This window comes from Lissotriton vulgaris, chromosome 7 (genome assembly GCF_964263255.1).
Source record: "Lissotriton vulgaris chromosome 7, aLisVul1.2, whole genome shotgun sequence".
In the NCBI taxonomy this organism is placed as follows: domain Eukaryota; kingdom Metazoa; phylum Chordata; class Amphibia; order Caudata; family Salamandridae; genus Lissotriton; species Lissotriton vulgaris.
Window position 1 is genome coordinate 530,329,970 of NC_141695.1, and position 21,349 is coordinate 530,351,318.

Consider the following 21,349-nt stretch of genomic DNA (forward strand, 5'->3'; position numbering starts at 1 on the left):
ACATCATCAGCACTTCATGACGAAGCTCACTCAGCCAGCGATACAGGCATTTCGATTCTGCGGGACGCACTAGAAATGCACAAATGTGAAAAGCATGAAGCTGTGACAATTGGGTGCAATGAGCACAAATGCGCAAAGGAGAAGAGATATATCCCCAACATGGCCTACATGAACTGGGAAATGACAGCTGCCCCATGCGTACAGTTCGAAGTCCTACTATTTTAGAGACCTTCGATTGCCCTCCAGATCACAAGAATATGACTCATTATAATCTATTTAGTAGATCTACTGTGTACCTTCAAATATTTCTTCTTTCCCTTTCACATCAGGGCATCAAGCCAGAATTTAAACTCCGCACAATTTACCCAAAGAGAGTGACACTTGCTGCAAATGACATTCTGAAAAAAACGTTTTTATTCTCGACACAACTTTATTAAATAGTAAACGTTTTTCTAACACTCTATAAAATATATATTGTCTCAAATTTAAGTTCTACTTTAGTTATCCCAACCAAAGTTATATCCTGACATTTGGTAAAATTTCAAGTTGAATGGCCTGTAGAACTCGTGTAGTCTTTGTATCACTTTCTGATCAATGTTGGGATGGGTTCTGCCTTTAGTTTTGCCCAGACAATGGGGTTTGCTACTTCCTTCTGCTTTTTTTAGGCATGGGAAGCCCTTTGTCTTGTTAAAGTAGAAGTGTTTGTCTGTGATAATTCTCTTGAGGCCCAGGAAGTCCTGCACACGACCAAGTTCCCCCGATGGATCTGTGATAAGTCTCTCCCCACTCACAAATAACATCTTTCTGATAGGAATACTTATAAGCCAGTTTTCCAGATATTTTGCATAGATACCAATCTGGATGGCACTCCACGAGATGTTGATAACGCCTGTAGTCCTGTTCTTGAAGGCCAGGCTCTCAAATGGGGGAATGTTGTGCCGTTTTGATAAAGTCTGGGTGTAATCTGATATTGCCCTAGTCACTGGGTCCCGAACCACCACAATAAACCTAGTTTCATTTGACATGGCAGAGATACGAGCAGGGGCATCCTTTGTCACAAAGTAGCTTGGAGTCTTCTCCATGGTGATCTGTCCATCTAGTGTCTTTGGCATCAGGGCTCTGTTAAAAAAACAAAGGAACGCACTGTTAGTCTAGAATGTGAAAATTATTACTACTTTCTCTTCAGTTCTGTGTACTATATTATCATATCGATACATGAGCTAGACGAATTGGAGAAAATTATACGTAGCTTAGATCTATACTACACTCGTGTGTTTTAGATTTTGAGATCACAATTTTGATAAATTTCAGAAATTCTTATCTCCCAAAGACCAGTCTATGTATGTTACTCAAATTCTCAAAACTTTGTACAGCTTTCAATATATCAAGTAATATGACCACTATATCAAATAATTTTATTTTTTTCAAATTCAGTGGGAAATCGCTGAGACTTCATGTGTCTTGAATGCTGAGGTCTAGCTGAGGCTGTGGATGCTGTTCGTGCTATCCAGACATTCCCATTCTGGAAGCTTTTTGAAGTTAAATTGAACTGAATAAACCCATTATTTTAGAAAAAGTTTTGTGGTCCTCCGACTGTTCATGGATCAAACATTTGTTGCCGACAACCTCCACACAGTCCACTTTTGTCATGGATGAATGATTATTCTGGCAGATCAACACTGGAGATAATTGAATTGGCTCATATTAACTTCTATGAAGACTACTATTTTCAAAATATCAAGGATACAGATATTTCATTGAGATTACTCATAGAGCACTTTGCAAAATGGTAATGCATGCTCTCTAATAGAATCTCTTACATTTATTGCATGCACCAGTATGAAATTAGACATGTCCTTATGTGTTTGTGTGGAGTACTGGAAAGACATTTTGATTAGATCACTCAAACATATTATGGTAAAATGCAGGCCTATATTTCAATCTTCCTGTAATTCTAGATCCTGAATATTATGTAAATACAAACCATTTTAAATAAAAATTTTATTCCTCGCATCCTTGCCGTGGTCTCCCCTAACTTTTTGCCTTAACCCTCAACGTTTTCTGAACCCGTTAATCATGGCTTTTAGAACTTTTCAGACTTTACCACTGCTAACCTGGGTTAAAGTGTTTCTGCTCCCTTCGTAAAATATGGTACAATTGGCTTACACCCAATTGACCTATTTAATTAGTTGTAAGCTCCTAGTAAAACAGTATTACAGGACCTGTAAAGCAAATACTGCTAATGGGCCTTCAGCACTGATTGTGCCATCTACTTAAGTAGCCCTTTAAACATGTCTCAGGCCTGCCATTGCAGCCAGTGTGTGCAGTTTTAAACTGCTAGTTTGACCTGACAAGGTAAGCATCTTGCCATGCCCAAACATTCTCTTTTTATACATATATGTCACCCCTAGGGTAGCACTGGACTGCCCAGGGGGGCAGGGTGCAGTGTATTTAAAAGCAGGGACATGTACGTTTAAGTTTTAGAAGTCCTGGGAGTGGAAAACGTCTTAATTCATTTTTCACTACTGCAAGGCCTACCTCCCCCATAGAATAACATTTGGTTAGAGTATTCTATTTAATAAGTAACAACTTGCAAGTAGGAACAGGTGGAGAGGTCAAGTTTGGGATCAAAATAATTTTAATTAAAAACCCTCTTTAATGGAAAAGTCAGATTTTTTGTCAAATTTTGAAAATCCCACTTTTAGAAAGTTGGCATGTCCTTGTCCTAACCATTTGGTGCCTGCAATCTGATCCTGGGTCACATGACTATTTGTAGCTGGCAGTTGGTCTTTGTGTATTGCTCACAGATACTGAAACAAAGGGAAGATAGGTGTTAGCAGGATGGGCCACTCTGAGTTAACAGGGGGGAGGAGGGAAAGCTGCTACTTTGGTCCTATTAGATCTGTCTGCAGACGTTCACACCATCTCTTCATCTCTGTTTGTGCAAAGGCTGTGACAGGCTGGTCTGAGGGATGCCGCCCTCAACCTGCTGGAATCCTTCATAATAAACGGGACTTTTACAGTCAGCTGTGGGGATTTTAGAGCTAAGAATCCTCCCTTAGCCCTGCTCTATTCAATTGTATGTCCCCCCCTGAAAAATTGGCATGCTCTTTTGGCTTCATGGTGGCATCCCAAGCGGATGACACCCAGATCATTGTTTCCATCTCTGAAGACTGGGAAGGGGTGGCAGACAAGTTCAGGGCCTTCATGGCAGAAATTGGGAGCTGGATGAGGAAGAACTGGCTGAAAATGAACAGGGAGATGACGGGATTGTGGTTTTTGGAGCTGAAAACTCAATCTGGACCAACCTGTGTTGTGTCTTTGAGTCTCCGAGCCCATAAACTCTAATTTTTTAACTTACAGGTCTCCAGACGTTAAATTAAATGAGGCTTTAGATTACATACTAAATTAAATCCACACGCGCAAAACATCACTTCCACTACTATTGTGTAACTTGTACAATAGTATTTCATTCATCTCTATCGGATTGGAGTACTAATCTACCCGGAAATGAATGCTCGCGCATTTCCGGGCGATCTTTGGCAGAGACAGCACAAGCTGCCAGGACTGAGAAGAAGGACCGGAGGTATCAGGCAACACCGCGTCTTCGCTTAAAAGCGCAACCGTAAGTATCATAACTCATTTAAAACTGCTACCTCCTTTTTTGACTTTCTGTAGTGAGGCCTCTCTCTTTCCTGCCGTATCCCCGAGGAAGTACTTCTTCCACATTGTAGAGGTACGCAGACAGAACTTTAATGCCCGACCTTTTTTAAAGATGCACTTCTCATAAGTACATCGCGCCATTACGTCCAGGAGCTTACCTAAAAGCGGCTCAGCAGACATAAACTTCGCATAATAATATCGCAGAATATAGTAACAACTATCACCAATATTAGCACTTGTAGATAAGCACCATTGTAACAATTACGATCACAATTGCTTAATGAAAAACGATATAAAACACGCATCAAAGTGAAATGACACCTGATCACTGGTTGTGTGCAGCGTCATAAATGCAATTCACGAGGCATTTTCCGAATACCACCACGTTATTCCACCTTAGACCACGCATCAAATTAATTAAGTCACAGCGAATTGTAGAACTATGGGCACAGCACTACAGTATAGCTTGAATCACCTCCCTCCGCCGAAGCATGATAATGGGAGAGTTGACGCCAGAAATGAGTGTGGTTCATTGAAAAGCATTGCCATTTTCTAGTTCCTTTTCGAAATCATTTGTTTTCGTGAAAGTACCTTTGTACATAACTGTATGTTTTCCCTACCCCATCTCCCTGCATGTTGTTTGTATGTCTGTTTATTTTACAGGTCAGGTACAATGATGCCTTCTACTCCCTGAAGAATCAGGTTACAATTCACCTATTCTTTATTCTTTATAGATTTTTTTCACGTTTTCACCCCTAATGGTCCTGACGAAAGCCTATTGACCTGTCGGCAACTTAAGGCTGAAACATGTTGACCTTTTTAACCCACGAATGAAGTGCGCTCGAAACCCTAACTCATTCTAAAGCTGCACGAATTATCTTATTCATTCTCCGAATCCAGAATCATTAAAACTTCCTTCTCTGGCTGTCCGGACTTTTTTTAAATCACCACTTACCTCACCACTTATCGATGATCACTACTGCCTTAAACCAAAGGTAAAACCTCCTGGTGGAGGGTGCACACACAAAAAAACGACCCGATGATTACGCACGCACGTGTAAACAAAAGCGGGGACACATTATATACCGCTACGAGATTATTCCAACATACACGTGTATGAGGGTCTTTTTTGGGAGATACCTACTTACCGACCTGCAAAACCTTGGTTCAAGCAGGACTAGTGATCCTTTCCCCCCCCCTGATTATGAGATATCACAACGGAGACTGAAAGAATTCATACTCTGACTCCCCCCTCCTATTGATTATACCAACCTGTGTTGGCCAGAAACTTGTGAGACTCTGCTAGTGCATGCAGTCAAAAACCTGGGAGGGGTTTTCGATAACACCTTTACTTTTGATTCCCAGGTTATTAGAATTGTGAGCTCCTGTATTTGGATCATTAAGTCTTTGACTAAAAATGTTTCCTTTTCTTCCTAAGGAGCTTAGGGTGTCAGTGGTCATTGCACTGATGATATCTGGCATGGACTACTATAATGCCCTCTATTTAAATGTGAATCAGTTCTCTTTAAATAAGCTCCAAATTAAACAAAATGCTGCAGCTCGACTTGTCCTAGGTCTGCCAAAACACTTCTTAGTCAGAGAGGGCTTTTGAACTCTCTATTGGTTACCAGTAAGGAAAGGGTGTCCTTCAAAGCCCTGTGTATGGTTCACAAGGCTCTATATCAGCAAGGTTCTTGTTATCTTAGGACACTTCAACTTGTATGTTTCCACTAGATCTCCAGATCAGCAGGACAGCACAAGGTTATGATTCCCAAGAATGTGAAAGGAAAGCTGGAGGAAGTCATGTTTTCCTAACACATAACAAAATGTAAATACCTGTAAATAAACTATACATATTCCTAAAATAGAAATTCAAAATTTTGAAATTATGAAGAGTGATGGAAACAAAAATGTTAGTAGCATCACAAATAATCATGACACTTTTTTTCTTGATGTTCAAATAATAAATATTCACTGAAACCTGATCTCCACACATTATCATTTGTGTGCAATATAGTCTTATCTATGGAACTGTATGTCTGTACAGATTTAGTGACCATTTCAATAGAAAATGTGCTGCATCCAAATAACAATGCACTACCACCTAATACTTTATTTCATTAAAAAATCGCCTGCCTCATGTCTATTACAGCTAGGTGGATCGTGAATGTTTGTCATACTAAAAAGTGGGTCATGGTTCTGAAAAGTTTGCGAAGCACTGCCTTAGAGCAACAGAGGGACTGTCACTAATTGTTGAGGCAGTTTGCCTCTCTTTTTTCCCTTACCCCAGGACTTACTACATGGTGTACCCTTGATATTGATACTGGGAATACTGGGAACATGTTAAGAATAAAATCTACAGCTATTGGGTAGGGTGAAGCAAGCATAAAGGAGGAAGTCTCCAAAATGCTGGAGCTAGGGCTCATTGAACCCTGAACAGTTCTTCTTGGTCCAGCCCAGTAGTACTGGTCCCCAAGGCTATCCCTCCAGATACCTCCCCTCAATTTAGATTCTGTGTGGATTACCGGGGTCTCAATGCAGTCACTAAAACTGACGCACACCCCATCCTTTGAGCTGATGACCTCATTGATCGGTTAGGGGCTGCTAAGTTCCTCATAAAGTTTGACTTAACATCTGGGTACTGGCAGATTGCCCTAACTGAGGAGGCGAAAGAGAGGTCTGTGTACATCAAAAAGCCAATTTCGGGGGATGCCCTTTGGGTTGAAAAATGGCCCTGCCATCTTCCAGAGGCCGATCAACCATGTCCTGGCTGGATTGTAGAACTTCAGTGCCGCCAACCTGGATGACATTGCGGTCTTCAGTTATAGCTGGGAGAATCACCTGTGCCTCGACAGGGAATAGTGTAAGTCTTTGCAAAAAGCAGACCTAACTATCAAGGCCAGTAAGTGCCAGATAGGGCAGGGTTCAGTGTTCTACTTGGGACACAAAGTGGGAGAAGGCAAGGTGCAACCGCTTCAGGACAAAATTCAAGCCATTCTGGCTTTAGAACCTGCCAAGAACCAGACAGGGGTAAAAGCTTTCCTGGGCATCACAAGGTACTAGAGGTGATTCGTCAAGGGGTATGGCACCATTGTTGCTCCCTCGAGAGAATTGGCCTCCCAGAAACAGCCCATAAAGGTGATCTGGACGGAGGCGTACCAGAACGCTTATGACTCCCTGAAGAAGACCATGTGTACAGCACCCATGCTATTACATATAAACAAATACCCTAGATCAACTGGTAGCCTTCATCAGTAGGATGTTACATCCCAGAGAACAGAGGTAGAGTGCAATAGAAAGGGAAACATTTGTGGAGGCCTGGGCACTGAAGAGGATGAGACCATACCTGTTTGGTGCTCACTTTTGGGTTCACAGAGACCATAGACCCCTCAGATGGCTAATACAGATGAGGGGTGAGAATCCTAAACTATTTATATGGTCCCTCTCCCTAGAAGGAATGGACTTTACGGTGGAACACTGCAAGATATAGGAACCTTCAGGGGAAAGGGAACAGGTCCCCACAAACGATCATTCTTCTGTGCCTCAGGAAGTATCTAGGGCCAAATGTTGCGATTATCCTTTTCTTTCCCACTCCAATGAATCAGCAGGAAATGGCTAGATCAGTGATACAATTAGTGTTTGTAGATTACCTACTCATCAAAAAGGCCCTGCCTGAGCACTCTCATAAAGAGTTTGACACTGGCCTTTTGTGACCCCTAACAAGCAGGGGCCATGACAGTGAGGAAGGAGATGCCTGATATTTCGGGGATGGAAACATATAGAACCATCCTCTACTTCAAAGTGGGAACCAGGTATAATCATTGGATCCTTAGACTCAACTCTTCAATACACTTCTGGACCTGTGGACCAGGAAGAAGCACTGCTGTGCTGCTGAAAGCACTGCCTCTCTGCTAGACTGCTGCCCAGACGGACTGCTACCTGGGTAAGTTGGACTAGACCTGCATCTCTAAACCCAGGATCCCAGAGTGACTCCAAGGGCTAGTTGGCTGGCCTCCTCAGAAGCCTCAGGGACAGAACAGGTTTCCAACAACCTTAAACTCAGTACCTGGACTCTGCATCTCTATGTCCTGCCCTATCAAGTGGTGCCATTCCAGTCCTGGACCCTTGAAAGTGGGCCTGAAAGTGCTCTGCCAGCCCTGTCAGTTCTGCTGACTCTGTGGAGTCAGGATACTGATGCATCTCCTCCGCATTGCATCTCCCATAGAACAAGCGCATCACCTTTGCTGCCCATCACCTTCGGAAATGGTGCACTGCCTCTGCCGCATGGACTTCCCCAATGCAAGGATTCCGCATCACCAACAGCAGTCCATTGGAACTGCTGCTGCACAATGCATCTCTACACTAGGACATCGCCACTCCCAACACAGCCCATCGGGATAGCCACTGTGGGGAAACAGCCATTACAACGCGGGCTTTACACCGGGCTACCATTACGACGCAGCAATCATAACGCAAGTCGCTACAACGACTTGCGCTGGATGGCGCTATATACTAAGGAATAGCATGATTTACTATTCCAACACCTTCCCTACTGTTACGTGGGCTGGAGTTGGAACAGTAAATTTTACTATTCTTAAATCCAGCGCAAGTCGTGTTAACGACTTGCGTTGTGATGGCTGCATCGTAATGGTAGCGCGGTGTTAAAGCCCGCTTTGTAATGACATACATCCGCCACTGTGGGGCTCATCCCCACGCAAGGACAACACCTCTGAACCACAGCTGCATGATGCATCTCCATGCAAGGACATTGTATCACACTTCGCAGTGCCCCAGAACCGCTTCTCCATGACACATGTCCTTGCCCTGACCTCACATGTCCTTTGCTGCACGACGCATCCTTAATGCTGGACTCCACATCTCTTAGCAACCCGGATTTAAAGTATTCTTCTTCAGCTGACTTATCTGGGCCCCTGTAGTTGACCCACGCTCTATCGTGGTCAGCCTGAACTTGTGAGTCTGTCCTGGCCCAGCGCTACCAGATGACCACAGTTGGCGCTGTTGATTTTTGGGGCTGCTTTCACTTAAATCTTAAGATTACATATTTCCATTTCTACTGATTGGATTTTTGTGGAATTGGTTTTGATTTATTCATTAAAATTAACTCTATTTTTCTAAATAGGTGTGGGATTTTTTGAGTTGCAGTTTCAATTCATTACTACCTGAAGTGCTGCATAAATAATGTACACATTTCCTCTAAGTTAAGCCTGACTGCTCGGTGCCAAGCTACCAGAGGGTTGAACACATGCTCATTTGGGTTTGCTTGTGACTTCATACAGACAAGCATTGCAGTTGCTGCTTGAGAAGGGGCTCAATCCCCTCAACAAGTAACCCAATTTTCTACACATTCATTTTATGTTTTAAGCCCTACATTTATCAATATTTCCAATTGCTTACCTCAGGAAAAAGAATTGCAAAACCTATGTCTTAAGTAAAAGAGATACTTTTTATGAAACATACTTTGAACCAAGTCCTTGATTATCATATACATAAGATGAACTATTGCACTCCCACTTTAGTAAAGAGCTCAAGAGCCTTGCACCCATTCAGGTTATTAACAGCACATCCATGTCAATGTTTCAAAATAAAGTGAAAACTTGAAAATACATAACTTTTATGCTATGGTAACGGTTTTAATAACAGGATGCAGAACAAAAGCAGTGGTCTACATATATTGTACATGTCTATAATCATCCATTATGTGTTCAGCGCTGTTTCATGTGAAGTATCAACTATCATGATTCAATTTAGCCCTGAGGAAGACATGAGTCCATCATTGCAGTCAAATGTGTACCTTAAATGTTTCCTACATCTATTGATTAATGCTGCCTGTGAGTAAATCAACATGTCTTGCACCTATCACAGATGTTTTTAAATTATGTTTCTTAGAAAACCCTTAGCTCTCAGTGGTTTCTTAAAAAGGTTTGTGCTTTACTCCAAAATATTGAACTCTAAGTCCATCACTGATCCAGCCACTCCCCGCTGTCTCATTGAAGTGGGAAAGAAGCAGAGGATAATCCCAAAATGTGGTCCTAGATACATCCTGAGGCACAGACCGATGATCATTTGTGGGGGCCTGATGCCTTTCACCAGAGGGGGCCTATATCTTACAGGCAACGTGGTTTCAAAGAAAGAGAAATACATCTGTAAGTTCAACTGACACACAGGTGTCTTTTAGGCCACAAATACTGTTGGGAACCTGGCCAGTCCCCTTCCACTTCACCTAAGTGGTAGCTATCTCCATTGCTGACAATTTTTGAGACATCAGCCTAAATGTTCTAGGGTCAGTCAACACAAGCATTCCAACACTTACGCTGGAACCCTTAGAAAGGGAACATGAAAGAGTATTCCTTCACAGTCATCCACAAGCCTCCATTGACACTGAAATGAAAGTATTCATATCACCCGAAGCTGGTAGATTAGGGAGCCAGGCAACAATATTAATCCTAGGAATTACACTGCCCAATAATTCGTTCTATGTCATTGTACCATTAGAGTTAATGTAGTTAGCTGTATCTCATGAGACCCAGAAAATAGCAAATAAAAAAAAAAATGTTGGGGCATATTAGCAATGGTGATATTGCCGCTTTAGCTGGACTTTTTCCAGCTAAAGAGGTGATATTTGTATCGCCCTATTAGCAAGCTGACGCTAACAGCAGTTAGCGACAGCTTGTAGGCGAAAGCTACAGGTTTGGGGCCCGCTTTGCATGTCAGCAATATTAATCGCTAATGACATGCAAAGTGGGCGTACCCAACCTGTTTGCAACTGAAAGCAGTCGCTATCACAGCTATCGCCTATTAGCAAGGCAGGTGGAGCGATAAAAAAATTCACGCAAAGAGCGATTATCGCTAGAACCTAACGCCTGCTCAAACCACGACTTAACCTGTATATCCAATGGAAGGTGGATATTCAGGTTAAGTCCCAATTTGGTGTTAAGTCCTGAATATCGCCGGATTTCCAGCGATATTCATGCATTGAGCTTCTATCGGCGGATATTTTATCACATTAGCGACTAACGTTGCTAATAGCACGTTATCTCTGCGATATCAGGTGATAGGCGGCGATAAAAAAATGTGCTAAGCACATTTAGCGATAATTATCGCTATTTGTTGCTAATATGCCCCCTTGTTGTTTAGCTGGCTCTCAATGTCACAAGCCTCAGTGGAAGGGCTGTGCTGCTTTTCAGCCATCTATCCTTTACTTGGTCACAATTTACCAGCTGATTGGTGGGGACTTTTGGCCTAAGCAGGACCCAATATCCTTCCATAGTTTGCCCACCAGTTAGGAAGTCTCTCAACTTCATTTCCCTGTATGCACAAAGCTTACACTTTGCGTGGCTTTATCAGAAGGTCTGGATGAGCGTCTTCCCCAGACACAGAGGCCCTTACAAGTTGCCCACATTCTGGAAGTTTAGAACACTCCCGTTCTGCAGCCAGGTCGTGTCCTGATAGGGGCAGAAAAAGATGCCCTCCCCTGTGACCCTCATTCCTCTCTTAGCAGGGGTGTGGAATTAGATGTTACTGGGGGATACATCCTTATTCTTCTATTTGGGGACTTAAACCAAGAAAGGAGTAGTCTACTGTGTTAACTATTAAAAATTATTTGGTGCAATCGTGTATTTTTTGACAATAGAAACAGGTTGCTCCCAGCTCTGCCCCCAGCTCCCCTGCATACCAGTGCCCCTGACCCCACGGTTCAGTAAATTAAATTAAAGTTCCTCCAAACCTGGGCCCTTCTCGCCAAGGTTGGGGCTTCATTAGAGAAGAAAGCGCTGGAAAATAAACCACTTGGCGTGTTTCAATAATTACCCGCCAGCACAATTTGAAGGCACCTCTCGAACAGCCAATAACATCTGGCGGGGAAAGCTGTTAAAACAGGTTGGAGGAATGAGAGCCATTCATCAAAGCCGAGTGATTTGCGAGACTGCAAACGAGGTAAGTTTGATTTGCTATGGTAAGGGAAAAACCAATAAGACCTCCAAAGTTCTTGCTCCTGCGCATGCGCCTTGTGCGCGCATCTGTTTCCATATGTGAAGGGTGGATTGCGTTGCACCGACTTTGGATGGTTTTAAAGAAAAAGCAACGCACGGCAATAAATGATTTTTTGTTAATTTCCGCATCTTGAAAGTATAGGGTTGAGAGCCTTAAATTGAAGCTGAAATTTAATCTGAACAGGATCAAACTGCACAATATCTGTATTAAATTCTATAGTACATTTTTTTCCCCGCAGGTAAAGAGAGAACAGTAGTATGAACCATTGAATTTCGCAAGTGGTAACGTTGCTGCCACAAATCAATTGCATGGGTTAATCAAGATACCATCAATGAGAATAACCTCTACTATCCTTTCTGGGGAAATTCTTTTCACTCGCAGATTTTTCTTTGTATAATCTTCGGACATCACTGAAATTTAAAGATGTCTCCAACAGTATTCCTTTGGCTGTCGAGTACATTAGATCTAACAGTTTTGCAATGTCTTTCTTATGGTTTATAGTTTAAAATCTGGTCACAGATCTATTTACTTCCATGTTGGTCAGTATTAATTCTGCATTATTATGCTTTGATAGCGGTCCCAGCAGTCCAAAAGGAGCATGTTCTAGTTTGCCAGGGGGTCACCCTTGGGTTACTAAGAGGTTTCCCATCCACAAGTAATCGAACTCAGTCATCCCGGAAGGGACAGGCCCTTCCTCGGCTCCTCTAGGTATGCCCCTCACAGATCCCGTCAAGCTTCCCGCAGGCCAGCTGAACTCTACAGGAACTTGTGCCTCTGTGTAAGCTACTCAGCCCCCCCTGCCATCCATAGAGCTTTGTAAATGCTTAAATACTACTGCATCGAGATACCACTACACAGAATCCACTACATCAAAATGACCACTCCTGAAAATGCCACTAACCCTAAAAACTATTTGCAAGTGTACATGTGCTAAACTGGAGCTTGTCCCTAAACTTTCAAGAAAACCTTAACAACCCTTAATCGAACTGCAAGTCTAACCCTAAACTTAAGCCTTTCCCAGTAACTAGTCCTAACGCTAACAATAACCCTAAAGGTTCCCCCACGCTAACCACAGACGTTATATGAGCCCTAAACCTAACACAAACCTTGTTGTTACACTAACCCTTGTAATTATCCCTTTCGCTTTAGTAGTATTATCAGTTACAGCATTTTCATTTTTTGTAATTTTAAAGTACTGATATCTATGTATTGGTACACCAAGATAGCGGATTGTCAGTAACTGGAGTGCATCATTCTAACTTCAAGTACAAAAGAAAAGTCCTAAAATAAGTGTGGTAAGTGTGGCTGGCATTGAGTGATTACTCTGGCAGCTGGAAAAGGTGAACCTTAAGAGCCCGCTTGCACTCTGACCACATGTTCCATCTCTGAGTATGTTGCGGACCTATTGCATTTCTTATAGAACCCTGCCTTGGTTGTGACCCAAAAGAACCCACTGCATCATCCTGATAGAGCAAAACTAAAATAATGCGCAAGCAGACAAGTACCCAACACTTACTATATCCATGGGTACAAACAGCAAACAACAATAACCAAAAAGTATTTTTTTTAATATATCACTGATATTAGGAACTCACTAGTAGATCATCCGGGTTGTTGTTTATAATTAAATATTTTGCATTCAGAGAAATCCTGCATCCTGATTCCAATGCGATAAATCAGAACACAATGCCTTAAAAACATAATAGCAGCCACTATGAAAACATATTTGATGTAAACAAAAAACAACTCTCTGGTAAGCTACAAGATGCTGAATTCCTTTCAGGCTCATTGATAAACCTGCATAGAGTAGAGGTAAATCAACCTTTTAAATATTTTGCCACTACAATGCATGAGTAACACTTGCCCGGCACGGTATATGTCAACACACCACCAGACACGGATCCCTTGATCACTTTGCCACTGGGTTCAAGCTAGTCTGGCTGATGAGGGGTGTTACCCCGAAATCAGTCCCAGGATGCTTGTTTCCGGTCCAGGAAGGACCTGGCCTAGAAGTTCTGGCTGGACTTGTCCCCATGAGGAACAGAGTCAAGACTGATTTGCATATGGCTGGGTCTGAACAGGGGTGGGGAAGTGAGCATAAAAACGATGATGGATTTAACTCAAAATTCCTCGGACCTGATAATTCTCACCTCGGTGCCTATTCCAATCATGGAGTCCCACTCTGCAACTCTGGGCAATAGCTTGCTTAATCTCCACAACGGCCCCCACAACGCTAAGGATGCCTGGCCTCCACCTTGGGGGTGCCCAGGAGTGGACGCCTCACAGGGAAAGCCAGGATGGGTTCCACAGCGGTATTCATACAAGCGCCTTGAGACCCTTGCGGGTGAGTAGTGCGCTATACAAGTATCAATTTTAACCCAGATCTAATAGTGACTGGGGGTGAGTATCTGAAAAGTTTCAGTGCTCCGTTCATCATCTTATTGTGTTTGCTTTGTTTACTCTAAGTTGTCAGAGAATGGCCAGAAATGGGTTCCTTGCTCACTTTGCCACTACATTCCAGCTAGCCTGGATGCTGAGGGGTGTTACCCTGAAACCAGTCACAAGATGCTTGTTTCCAGTCCATTGAGGACCTGGCTTGGCAGTTCAGGCTGGACTGTTTCCATGACGAATAGGGTCAAGACTGATTTGCATATGACTGGGTCTGAACTGGAGTGGTGAGGTGAGCAAAAGAATGATGATGGATTTAACCCTGATCAAATAATGGCCGGATTTGAGTGTCTGAAAAGTTTCAGTGGTCCGTCTGTCATCTTATTGTGTTTGTAACACACCAGCCTAATCAATGATATATTTCAGTAAACAATAATATAGTGCAGACTTAAATTCACATAGAGATCGGCCCTGGGGAAACTTTTCCTTGAAAAAAAGTCCACATGTCATCAAACCGACAAAGTACAACCAGACTCCCTTGCTCACAGTAAGTACCTTTTTTAAAAATAAATTATGCTTTTTCGTCAGGTAGGGACTAGGCAGTGGAGTGCTTTACAGTTATAGGTATGGTTCAATGCAGCGGTGTATGACACTAGCGCATGCATGCTCAACATAAAGGTTTTATATCTCAAAGGCACTTGACCAGGCAACCATTCTATAATCTTTTATCAAAACACAACTTAGGATAACTAATATCAAACTCTAGCCATAGTGGTCTAATTGTGTCAGAGGAGTGCAAACCTTTTTTTTTTGTCCTCATTCTGCCGGTTCACTTGTTGGCAAGACTCCCTTCCTTCACTGGTGATCCAGGCCAGGTTAGAGTCGTTCCACACAAGAGAGAACAGCCGTTTCCACTTCCACCCTTCCCTGGAGTGCCCATAGCATGGAAGGAAACAGGACCGACGGCTAAACATTGGCTTAATCATTTGACATCGAACTTTTGAGACCAATCCACCAGCTTAGCCCATACTTTCTCTTGACTGCTAGTATCACATAACAGGTCCTGTTTGCCTATATATATAATGCTTTGTTTTACATTCCAGCGAAAGAGGTGGAGAGTCCGACTTCCACAATTTGCAAATCTCTCATCTCCCTAAAAGAATTACATAGAAAATGAATCTTACGTCCAACCTACTGATCACAGTATCGCTTTTTTTGCCAGACTCCAAAAAACACCAAGGCTGGGATTACCCTCACTAGAGGACCAATAACTTCAATAAGAAATTCACACACCTCAGACCAAAATTTTACAATATACGGACATGTTAAAAACATGGGCAAATCGTCAGCAGCAGTGTTTCTACATTTTGGGCATTCATAATGTGTCCCTGCGAGTTTTTCTAACTTTGCTGGAGACCAGCCTACCCTATACTCAGTAAAGAGATGGTTGTGTTTCAAATAGGCAGGTTTGACGATTTCCCTAAGTAGGGTAAAGGAGACTCTCCAGGTTTCCCACAAATTTACATTTGGCAAAACCCCTCCCCAGTGCCTCTGTATGTCACTATCTAAATCATCTTCTGCCTGGATCAAGGTATTATACCACAAAGCTACCTCCTTCTTAACTGCACCGGTTCTTACTGCTTGGTCTAACCAAGAATCCTCCTCCTCTTCCTTCCATTCTTGCCACACCCATCATGCAGAGAGCTGATAATATGTGAACCTGGTAAGTAGACCCCCTGTAATTGCCTTCAAGGTTCCCCAATCAGCCAACTCAATACCCACCTTCAAATCTCCCCAGCAAAATATTCCCGCATTTTTTAGCAGAAGGCTAAGAGAATCATCCAGACACCCAGGGGTCCAGGGGATTCCCAAATTGGGGCCCTAGATGAATAATAGGAAATTACTAACTTCTTGCGAATTAAGACCTATACTTTCAGAGCTCCCAATAAAATCTTCAACCTTTACTTTTTTGAAGAACTTAGGGTCTCCAAACAGGAATTGGTCTTAGGCCCTCCCTCAGTTCGCCGAGCATTGCTCCAAATAGAATTCCTACGACAGAGTTATCCACTTTACCTAAAAGCATCCGACAATTCCTAAAGAAAAAAGCATGCCCATATATCAACAAATCTACAGGAGCCAGCCCGCCCTTCTCTAGTCTCCTCCTTAGTTTCTTCCACAATATACGGGAGCCCTTAGAAGCCCAAATAAAGCTGCCCAGCCTTCCCTTAAGCTCCCTTTTGTCAAATAATAATGGGATAGAATTAAACAAAAATATAATTTGGGGTAAAATCTCCATCTTAATAAGGTTCACCCAACCACATAAATTAAGAGGCTGATTTTCCCATCTCACCAACAGCCTCCCAACTTTCTGGCTGATCTTTTTCCAATTCACCGCAGGGACATCAGCCAATTTTTGAGTTATTGTGATGCCCAGATAGCGCATGCTTGATTTTCCCAGCGTCTGTTGCTCAGGTTGGTTCCATTCCATAATTATAGTCGTATTTGTATTACCCGTATATCCAGAAATTTTCCCGAATACTTCCGCTTTGGCCATTAACAAGGGGATAGATACCTGTGGGTTCCGAGTATAAAGGAGGAGGTCATCAGCATAAAGAGCTAGTTTAATCTTGAAATTTCTGTATGTAAAAGGGACAATGGCAGTATCCTTCTAATCCATATTGCTAATGGTTCGATATACATATTGACCAGAAGGGGAGACAGGGGACATCCCTGCCTAGTTCCACACAAAATGTTAAACCAATCAGCTCACCATTTACAAGCTCCCGGACGAGTCCGTCCGATGGCTTTTCAATATAAAACCCATATTACTTCTAATAAGAATGGCTACCCCCCTTGTATTACAGCTTTGATCTGAATAAAAAAATCCTGAACCCAGACCCACTTCTTGAAAACATTAATGCATTCATGCTTTAAGAGGTGAGTCTCCTGTAATAAAATTACACAGGCCTCGGTTCTCTTCAAAAATTCCATTATACAAGCTAACTTTCTCTTAGACCTCAGACCATTCACCTTCCAGGACAAAAAGTGCACTGAATTCTTATTCATTTGTCCTTCATTAGAACCAAATCACAGCCGAATCCTTCAATATCCATCATATGCTGCTCTACCCTTTGTACCTGTAACAACCTCCACAAGTAAGCTTTCCTTAAAAATAGACCACCAACTATATAGCGGAATGAGGACTATATTTTTATTTTTCTCCCACATGCTCCCACCCACCCGTGTTCCTCTCCCCACCCCCCATGGGGAACCCCCTCTCCTATCCTTCCGGTAAAGCCTATGAGGGATGCGAGAGATAAAGAGTCAAAATAGAAAAATGAGAAACAAAGAAAAAAGAAGGCGTACTGGTCCGTATTGTGTAAACAATAGCACAAACGTTCACTAGTTATATTGTGCCTTTACATGCAATAATAACTTCCTACCTTACTACGTGGACTATCTATAGACAACTATATACATCAAATCCCTAATCTGGGTTTCCACCGATTTTAACAGGCAGTCAAGGCCGGACTGGCCATAGTGGGCACCGGGCAATCCCCCGGTGCGCTGCATGGGTGGGGGCCGGTTTTGAGCCCCTGGGGGGCGTTTTTGTTACAGGGCCGTTTTTGCAGCATAGATGCAAAATCGGCCCTGTACCAAAATCGGCCGAAAACCAGACTCGGCAAAGAGCTCGGCGGCACCTCCAACCCCCCTGAGTGGGGAGGGGGGGCCGGCCAAGCACTTTGCCAGGGCCCTTTGTGATTCCCAGTGTGGCCCAGCAGGCAGTCGACCTCCGCGGGGTCTCTAATAGTGTGCATTTTGTTTTGCCACATAAATTTGAGCATGGCCGGAAATTTCATTTGTACTTGAGGCCCCCTGGAGCGTCGTTCGTTCATTTTGGAACCAAGTTGCCACTGCCTTGGAGCAGTTCTTTTCCCCAGATCAGAGCGAATCTGATAAGTCACATCTCCAAATTTTAACTTCCGCTCTTTCAATGCTCGCCCCAACACCAACTCCTTAACTGAAAAGGTTAGGAAATTCACCAACATTCTTCTAGGTGCTTTTCTCCCTGGGTGAAGCCTGTAGGGTTCTCTGTGAACTCTTTGCAGTTCTTTATCCCAGTCTGTGTCTGATCTGTCCGGAAACAGATCTCCCAATATCTTACATATATAACATTTAGTGTCCGACCCTTCTACATTTTCGGAAACCCCTAAAATGTGAACTTTGTTGTGCCTAGCATGTATCCCAAGCCTTTCCAGATCCTCATGTAAGGACTTATTTTCCTCTCTGAGGCCAGCTATTTCCTTAGCATTGGCACCAGTGGCCTTCCCCAACACCTTCACCTCCTCCTCCAGTGCTAACGTGCGCAAGGCAATCCCATAGATCTTCTATTCAAGGATCCCACATTTTATTTGAATCTCTGTCTGGTTCTGTTCAGAGGTTTCAAACCTAAGCAGAATGTCCTGTCTCATTCCAAGTAAGAGATTCGTCACTTGAGTCGCCAAAGGAATTCCCTCCAATGGACTATCACAACTCCTCACCCCTTCTTCACTATTCCTGGACTCCATCTGAACAGATTGTACCATTGATGTAGATGGAATTTGCAGGGGGTACTTGTATGTTCCTCCAAACTCTCCGCCCCACTATCTGTAAGGGGAGCACAACGGTTCTCTAACGTCAGCAATTAGCTATGGTCATTACATCCAACATCTTCAGGGGCTTCTCCATCCCTCTTGAGCCTCTTGAGCCTGCCACATGCCCCATGATTTTAAAATACGACCTGAGGGAAGGGGGCGGTTTGGATGAGAGCCCTGCTTCTTTTACTTCTTTTGCCCTACACTTTTGGATTCTGCCTCCCTTTGATGGTTTCTTAAACGGGGTTACAGCTTGAGGTGTACTTGCTTGCTTTTCACAGTAACACTTTTTTTTATCTGGAGCAGGGCATAAAAGGTATCTACTTCTTGCAGCCAACTCCGGCTGCGCACTTCTTTGAAAACCCCTAGACCCCCATGAAAATCCTGAATCTTCCACAGCCTGCAACGCCTGCGCTATGTTTTGGTCCTGCAACTGCTCGTGGTCTTGACTCAATACGGGGGCCCCCGCACCAGTTGAAGACTTTGTGTTGGATGATAATGGTGAAACACACAGCACCCGATCTTTCTCCATCCACCCCGGATTAGGGCTAAAGTCAAAGAACTGCTCCCGGGACACCAGGGGAGATATTGTATGGAAGGAGGATCCTGGGCCCCCCCAGAAGTCCCCTCTCACTGTGACAATTACTATCTCTTCACTGCTCTTAATCAGCCACGTACGCACCCCTGCAGACACCCCGCCTCCCTCACTGTGCCTCTCCATGAGCCATATGGCTTAACCACGCTCCGCCGAGCGCGCTTTAGGGATGCCGCAGCCCGATTCCAGCTTTCCTGAGAGGCGGAGGCGGAGTCGCGTATCGCAGTATATTCTGGGCAGGCTCCGTGAATCATGCGGCAGGGGAAGGGGCAAGAAGGTGGGAATAGTACTCAAATATACTGCTTACCCCGGTTAAAGCCCAATTTGAGCCCGGCAGTCCCTGCTCACAGTACCTCCCGTCTCTGGCTTCCTTAGAGGGAGAAGCCAGAGTAGCGTCCTACAGCGGATGCAAAGCAAGCTAAGACGCTCAGACACTTGATTGTGCAATTTTTTCAATTTTTTTTTGTTTATGGCACGATAGTCCCCCGCTCTCACCACCTTATTGCAGCATCAAATCACCAAAACCTTCACCTGACTCGAATCTCTCCACAGCCAGCGATCCTCCCGACTGGCGTTAGCCAGCTGCCATGTTCCCCAACCACGTGATCTACCTGAGGTGAAGAATGTTGAGGGCTAAAAACCCTGAAAAACCCAAAGAGGAGTGCAAACCATCAAAAATTAAATATCTTTTTTTTATTTGTTTATACAAATAAACAAAGGAGGAAGGTATGGAGCGCAAGTGCTTAGGGCATGTATTGAAAGGTTACATTGTGCTATTGAGTTCCCTCGAGCTGCAGTGGCATTGAATCCTCTTTAATATTCACTAAGTTGACTTAGTTGAAATAAGTTAGAAAACACAATACGGTCTTTGATGCATTCCTCAAAGGCGAATACTAACTCAGTTATAATAAATTGAAGAACATTAAACATTTGTATATACCTTTATATATCTCTAACTGGCTAATACTAAATCAGTTGCCATAACTTATAAGCCATTAAATATAGACCACTACATTTCTTTTGATAACAAAAATTACCCTTTCCTCCTTTTCCTGCTCAACCTACCTGCAGCACTCAACACTGTTTACAAACCAGCATTGATTCACACTCCCTAACTCTGTCGGACTTCACTTACCCAATCCTACAACGGTTTGCATCCTACTTTACCAACAAAAAATACTCAGTCTGATAGAAACTACCAGATCCAGGAGTCTCCCTGTTACCTGCAGAGTCTCTAGGGCTTTTTCCTGTCGTTTATCAATTTTAACTTTTATGTGAAACCCTTGGGAGATATCCTTGCAGACCGCAACATCATAATCCAACAATATACTGATGACACCCCACACTATCTGAAAGTTTCCGCAATCCATAATATATGGAGACTTAGCCTGTCTCCAATGTATCCAAACTTCGATATCAACAACCTACCTGATGCTAAACCTCACGAAATCCGAACTCCCCCTGATTGTCAACAATGCCAAACATTCTCTGATTCAGTCTTAATATTTCAGTAACGTAAACTTAACTGGCTTTCCATCCCAATTGATCAATCAAGCCAAATCACTCGGATTCACCCTGGACTAGAACCTCTCACTGCAGTCTAACCAACCGTTGTCTCTGCCAGCTCGGCCAATTGCTTAATAACACAACTACTGACCATCACACGCCTACAAGTGTGAAAATTCAGAGTATTCCATGCTCCCAAAGCTATAAGAATGGCTTGGGCAGCAAGTATTGGTCATTTTAATGTATATTTAATCAAAGAACAACTGTTATAGTTCTCATTTCTAAATTAGACAGACAGTGCCATCATGTCAGAGCTGATTTGCATAAAGCCATTATCTGACCCAGGGTGGTGTGGAGTGCAAAAAACGATGGATTTAGGCCCAGATCCTTGTACAGGGGTGAATGTAAGACATTGATCTACATTCTGTCCATCAAATTGTTTTTTGTAATTTTCTCCCTGAGTGTACTGGGGTAGCTCAGACGTGGGTCCCTGAGCCTCCACACCACTGGAGTCAAGCTAGCCGGGCTGATGAGAGGTGTTACCTCGAAACCG

The 21,349-nt window shown here is 43.3% G+C and overlaps 1 protein-coding gene across 1 annotated transcript in view; it reads right to left on the reverse strand.

Annotated features, from left to right (window-relative positions):
- Positions 1–497: 497 nt before the first annotated feature.
- The window catches only part of LOC147701989 (heparan sulfate glucosamine 3-O-sulfotransferase 3A1-like), a 548,752-nt gene continuing 527,900 nt past the window's right edge, over positions 498–21,349 (reverse strand). The window contains exon 2 of the mRNA XM_086928735.1: positions 498–1,119. Within this exon, the coding sequence (XP_086784861.1) occupies positions 498–1,119 (622 nt within the window). The remainder of the gene's footprint in view (positions 1,120–21,349) is intronic.